We start from the raw sequence: 2,117 nt of genomic DNA on the forward strand, positions 1-2,117 counted from the left end.
AAAAAAATGTTTGGTATTTTAGTACAATATCTTAAATTTAGATTTAGTTGTTATTTTATAAAATTAAAATTTCTTATATTACTTGTAATTATTTGTTTACAGATTATTTCAGAGTATAATAGTTATAATTATACTATTAAATCTGATATAAATCAAAAAAAATATTTTATGAAGATTATCGTTACTCTGGTATATTTTGTGGTAATCTACTGTTAGTATAAGATTAATCAACTTTACTTTTTTATGATTTATACTGATTAATAGTTCTTTTTTAATCATTTTAGCTCAATCAAATATATTATGTGAAGATCCTATCGACAACAAAAATTCTGAATTAACAAAGTCGAAAAGTCCAAAACTATATTGTAACGTTACTGTTGAGGCAGATAGTATTAGAACTAAATTATTAGTTACAGTTTTTGTTAAAAAGTCTAAGAAACGTAGTTGGTTTTCTTGTTGGGAAAATTCAAGTGAAGAAAGTAGGTTTATTGTACTTACTGGAAGTGTTAAATTTTAATAATTATAAGCATTGTATTCAAAAATTAATTCTAAGGAAAATAGATGGGTATATCAGCATACAGAATATAACTAAATATATATGCATATATATTTGTACATATAAAGATTATTAAAAATTTTTAAGGATTTATCATCATTTTATTTTAGTTATTTCGTTATGATTATAAAATATTATTCTTAAAAGTTTTCTATCGATTATATTCTATACGCTCTGAGACTGGAATTGTTACTAACATGCACAATTAGTCATTGGATATGATAAATTTGAAGTTCAGCAATGATTGTTCTTTCGAACGGAATAATCATTGTAGACACTTGAAAACACCTGAAAACTGCGTAGCGGATATACCTATAAATCTTAACATCAAGCTTATATTATAACGTTAATAATTCGATTATAATTATGTTATTAAAACGTTGTGAAATTGTAGTTTATAGTTTAATAGTTCTCTTGAGGCTTATAAGGTGTGTGCAGCTTATTATTCAAACATTTCTATGTTATAGCTTTAAGATTGCTAGTATGTGTATTTTCTTTTTTTTTTGGCTCAAGGAAAAATAAAATTATGTTTAAATATCTTTCATTATGTACAGATTACATGTAGTTAAATTTAATAGAAATGTAGCAAACAAAAATTAAAAAATATAATTGTTTTTTTAATTTGTTAATTCAATAGTCTATCACTCCATAAATGTTATATGTTATAATGTTATGTTAACATTATTGTTTATACAGACATGACATGTATTGTATTGCTTAGCACGTTTATCAGATAATAACTTATTTAGTATTTATATACAATCTTTTAACAATAATTATTGTTTTTTTTTTAATTTAAATTTAAAGGTTATTATGAACTTTTAGACTATACTGGTCAAATACAAGATCCTTCTTTAGTCGCATTGTATTATAACGAAATAAAAGTGAGAAAAATATTATGTATTTATTTGAATTAACAGAAACTTAATTAATTAAGTTAAATTAACGTTGGACATTTTTTTTTTTTAACTATATTCTGTTTGTTACAGCTGTTAAATTCGGTAAATAGAGTATTAAACGAAGCTAAACGATTTTTGAAAAATAAATATAATTACGAGTAATGAGTACACACCAATTGTATTCGCATTAACCGCTGGTTTAAGACTGTTTAATAAAAAATCCGAAACAATAGTCAATCAAATATTTTTATTTATTTATTAATTTTCTCAAAACTCTCAAAGTTCTCAATTATAATTTATTCTTAGGTAACCAACATTTTGAGTAAATATAAAGATGAATATCAAATAAATGAAAGTCGTGAAGTACTTTATGCTTGGTTATCAGTTAATTTCATAAACAGTTAAGTATAAAAATATAAAAAAATATTGTAATTAATAATAATTAATTCATGAATAAATTATGAATATGTATTTATTTTTAGAACTTTAATAATACAACTTCACTAAATATATTTTTGATATGACTATCATTATATTTTCGGATAGACTCTAAAGATTCTCAGTTATAACATAATTTAATACTTATGATAAGTCTGTTCAGACTTTGAAGAATTTGACTTAAATTAAATGTATAAGAAAAAATAAAAACTGCTACTTCTAAT

At 22.2% G+C, this 2,117-nt stretch overlaps 1 protein-coding gene across 1 annotated transcript; it reads left to right on the forward strand.

The window, feature by feature from the left end:
- Window positions 1–106: 106 nt before the first annotated feature.
- Window positions 107–1,673, forward strand: LOC112603112. Its single transcript, XM_025351542.1, has 4 exons — window positions 107–211; window positions 285–479; window positions 1,364–1,440; window positions 1,546–1,673. Exons 1-4 carry the CDS (start codon window positions 169–171, stop codon window positions 1,615–1,617), a joined length of 387 nt encoding a protein of 128 aa, XP_025207327.1. The 5' UTR covers window positions 107–168; the 3' UTR covers window positions 1,618–1,673.
- The last annotated feature ends 444 nt before the right edge of the window (window positions 1,674–2,117 follow it).

Source organism: Melanaphis sacchari, unplaced genomic scaffold, assembly GCF_002803265.2.
Source record: "Melanaphis sacchari strain LSU unplaced genomic scaffold, SCAv2.0 Contig962_pilon_pilon, whole genome shotgun sequence".
Classification (NCBI taxonomy): domain Eukaryota; kingdom Metazoa; phylum Arthropoda; class Insecta; order Hemiptera; family Aphididae; genus Melanaphis; species Melanaphis sacchari.